We start from the raw sequence: 4239 nt of genomic DNA, 5'->3' as shown, positions 1-4239 counted from the left end.
GGCATAAATACGGGAACCGAGACAAATGCAATAAACAATCACAACAGAACCAGGAATTCCATTCACATTGCAATGGAACAGCGCTTCCATGGAGATTCATCCGGATCTGACAGATCATGACCTATAGGAGCAGAAGAAACAGTCATTTGCTCTGTTGTGTTTCATAGATGTGGAAAATTAAAGGCTCTTTATTGGCATTGATGGTTCCATGAAGAACCTTTCCATTGACCAAAAGGTTCTTTATAGTGGAAAAAGGTTCTTTAGATATTAAAGCACTAAGAAAAACATGGTCCTTTTAAGAGCTGATCATTAAGAACCCAAAATGGTTCTTCTATGGCACTGCAGTGAAAACTCCTTTCGGAAAGTTTATTTTAAAGCGTGTATATGAATATATGCCACACATTATGGAGCTACTGATCCATTAACACACTCAAAAAGCAATGTGTACTTACTGGGAGATTTTGCAGTTTGTTGTCTTGACAAAGCGGCCTGTGTAGTGGATATTGCACCTGACTACATTGTTTGTGTAGTCCGACTCATGCACCAAGTACTTCGGGTTAACCTGGAGCTGGAATTTAAACAGAATTTAGACCTTCAGTGATGTGAAAAAGTAAGTGCACCCCATAAAATATTGTATATGTGACCACATTATTACATATTTTGGACATGCAGGGCCTAAAATTAACACTTGCCAAATGCAAGCAAAATTCAGAGTTGGTGAGTACACAAAGCAGTGCTACTCAACAGCTGGCTGGTTAATTAAAAAATATATATATTATTAATTTTAACAAGGCCTGAGAACATGGTTAATTGTCGATTATCAAACCGCAAAGACTATGTTGTAATTATATAAACTCTATTTGGAATACAACATGTGCCAAACATCTTTACGTGTTGTAATGAAAATGGTTTAGAAATCTGTTGTCAACAAAAGAGAAGCATTTCAAAAGAAAAGTTTCCCGGTGGCTTTCCACCAAAATAAGTGCTCTATGGTTTAACATTTAAAAGCAAAGAAAAAATAACCATAAATATTAGTGTTTTAATTGTACTGTTGTTACTAATTGTTGTTATATAATAATAATAATAATAATAATAATAATAATAATTATTATTATTATTATTATTATTATTATTATTATTATTATTATTATTATTATTATTATTATTATTATTATTATTATTATTATTATTATTATTATTATTATTATTATTATTATTATTATTATTATTATTATTATTATTATTATTATTATTATTATTATTATTATTATTATTATTATTATTATTATTATTATTATTATTATAATAATAATTATTATTATTATTATTATTATTATTATTATTATACAATAGTAATTTAGTGATATTTCTTTATTGGTTTCTTTTTAAATAAATAAAAATTAAAATAATAAAGAAATGAATAAATAAATAAATAAATAAATAAACACAGACATACAGACATAAATCACCGGCTATTGGCAGAAGTAGAAAAATGTTAGTTTTAGGCTCTGGTGGACAGTATTGATGGGTGAAAGTGGGATACATTTAACATAAAACAATGAAAAGTTGACTTTGAAATATTTTCCTCAACAAAAAATATATGCAGAAACACACCTTTAATCTGTGGAAAAAGTAAATAGCCCCTATATTTAGTAGCTAATTTTCTGTCTGAGCGGCTGGGATCTGCCTGAAGAGGCATGTCTGTATCTGTCTTATTTATGAGCACAGAAAACAAACAGAAGAGTTGGACGACATGCGTGACATCAAACGCCTCCTTGTGCCAAACCTTTAGCGAGACGTGTTGTATTCTGTTGATGTGTTAGATACGAGATATTCTCTGAGAAGACTCTCTTTGAAGGTTATGAAAAATGCGTTCGGTGTGAAATAGAAGACGGGATGTAAATGTTTTGGTCATCTACCTTGAGTATATAGTTTCCTGGCTGAACATCAGTGATGTCAATCCATTGGCAATCAATATCTGCATTGTATGTGTCATAGCAACCTGGACTGAGACCCTGGGATATTAAAACAAATCAAAACATTAGTGTAATCAAAAAACAATGGCATGCTAATAATTTTATTATCAATAATAAATAAGAGAATGTGTCTCAGACGTGTACCTGGGTGTGTGAAGTACAGGCGTATCGTTTGAGATGGCCGAAGTCGCAGGTCGTGTCCTCCAGACAGAAGCTGGCCTTGTGTCCCTCCGCCACCTTCCGGCCGCTGCTGACCTCTATCAGATCGTAGTGACTGAACTCATCCATACTGTGGTAATGTCTGATCGGAGAGAGAGAGAGAAGAGACGACACTGACATGAAAAAAGGACCATGGCTATGCCACCTGTTATTTTATTATTATTATAAAACGGAGAGTTCCGGTGCTTGATTCTGATTGGCTGAGCAGCGTTCAAAGCTGTTGTAAATTACTCTACAAACATACACCTTTGTTTACTTCTGTGTGTTGCTCGGCAACCACTTTGTTACAACCACAACTGTTTCTGAGGAACTACATTGTTTGGTGGAAGAATACTGTTTTTATCATACACTTTATTTGCTCTGTTTTATTCTGTGAAACCTTACTATGTATATGGAATAACCATTTTATAAAAGCAATAAGCCCCGTGAAGCCGTGGTTTACAGTGAATTTATAACAGCTAAGGGGGTTTTAGGCACTCAGCTTCACGTCATGCCTAACAACACCCCTTAGCTGTTATAAATTCACTGTAAACCACAGCTTCTTGGGGCTTATTGCTTTATTAAAACTGCAGTCCGTAGGTTTTGCCTCTTTGTCGCCATCTCAGTTTGAAACCTGCAATTGCAGTTATTTGCGGAATTATCTTCCTTGTGTGGGTTGTGCACCGGCATGAATCTAATGTTTTGAGGTGAATGTGTGGATACTGTACTTAGGAATCACAGATTCTAGCCTACGTCTTGGAAGTATGACCCAAATAAGAATTGTCACCGGATATTGTTATCTGAACAAGTAAGTAACAAGTCTGACACTTTTGTTCTGACCAACTCAGGGGGAAAAAAGCATTACAATAAATCGCGCCACCAATGGTGATTAAATCTAATGATCACTTAGCTTATATCACATCTAACTGTGCAAATTATTATTACTGGTGTACTGTGTTCTCAAATTGTTAATGTTAAGCATTGCATGTATGTAATATGTATTAGCGTTAGACTACATGTAGATTTCAATTTCTGTACAGTCTAATCTCTAATTGTTATACCATTCGAATTTCATATAAAGAAATTATTTTAACTCAAAAAGCAAATTATACATCCTTAGAACTGGTTCTCTTTAAAACACAAATATTGTGTAATCCCACGTAGGCTATCTGTAATCAGATGCACATTTAAAACTGGAATATAATCTAATTTCAGTCACGCGTGTTTCATAAACACAAACCTTTTTGGATTACAATCCTCCATCAAAATGATAAATTCCATTATTCCAGCTGCTGTGAGAAAAGGCTATAAACGATCCGCCACCTGCAGCATCCATAGCATTACATTGAAGTACCTACTGTAAAATAATCTATGCATGTTAAAATCTCAATGTAAAAAACTCACTGTATCAATAGTATAGACAAAAGGTTGATAGCCATCAATCAAAAAATAAATAAAGATCAATAAACATTGAAATAAGAATTTAAAGCAATGCTCTGTGTTTCTGGTCAAGTCTTTGAAATGCATGACTATTCCAGCAGGTGCGTCAGGAGTCTGACTCTACGTGTGACGCCACTGTTTCTTACCGTCTGTTTGGTCTTTTGGCAAAAGTGTTTTCTCGGAAAGCTGTGGTAATACCTGAAGGACTGTGGCAGGGAAAACAGGTACTTTCCTCTGACAGAGTTCAGAGTTTCCACAGGGATACTATATTTCCCATAATATGCCAAGCATTTTAAATCTTATTTGATGAGGGGATGACAGACATTTCAGGGGCCGGTTGCCAAATCCCTGAGCAAACTAATGACAAATCACACACACACACACACACACACACACACACACACACACACACAGTAAGGGTAACCTGTCAGAAAAATCCGGGGCTTGTGTCATTAAAACATTTTTGACATTTTAGGCAATAGTCTTAAAGGGGTCCTATTATGCTTTTTCACTTTTTGAATTTTAGTCAGTGTGTAGTGTGTATGTTTGGGGACAAATAAGATCTTCAGACTTACAAATCTCAAAGTCCACTCCAAAGGGAGATATTTAGTTTTTAAAAAATCAC

At 34.4% G+C, this 4239-nt stretch overlaps 1 protein-coding gene across 1 annotated transcript in view; it reads right to left on the bottom strand.

Annotated features, from left to right (window-relative positions):
- Positions 1–448: 448 nt before the first annotated feature.
- loxl1 (lysyl oxidase-like 1) overlaps positions 449–4239 on the bottom strand; it is a 22844-nt gene continuing 19053 nt past the window's right edge. The window contains exons 4-6 of the mRNA XM_016491533.1: positions 2121–2277; positions 1920–2015; positions 449–568 (exon numbers count right to left, since the gene is read on the bottom strand). Of these exons, the coding sequence (XP_016347019.1) occupies positions 449–568; positions 1920–2015; positions 2121–2277 (373 nt within the window). The remainder of the gene's footprint in view (positions 569–1919; positions 2016–2120; positions 2278–4239) is intronic.

This window comes from Sinocyclocheilus anshuiensis, unplaced genomic scaffold (genome assembly GCF_001515605.1).
Source record: "Sinocyclocheilus anshuiensis isolate Anshui unplaced genomic scaffold, SAMN03320099.WGS_v1.1 scaffold1082, whole genome shotgun sequence".
NCBI classification, from domain to species: Eukaryota; Metazoa; Chordata; class Actinopteri; order Cypriniformes; family Cyprinidae; genus Sinocyclocheilus; species Sinocyclocheilus anshuiensis.
This window is presented reverse-complemented; position numbering and strand designations above follow the sequence as displayed.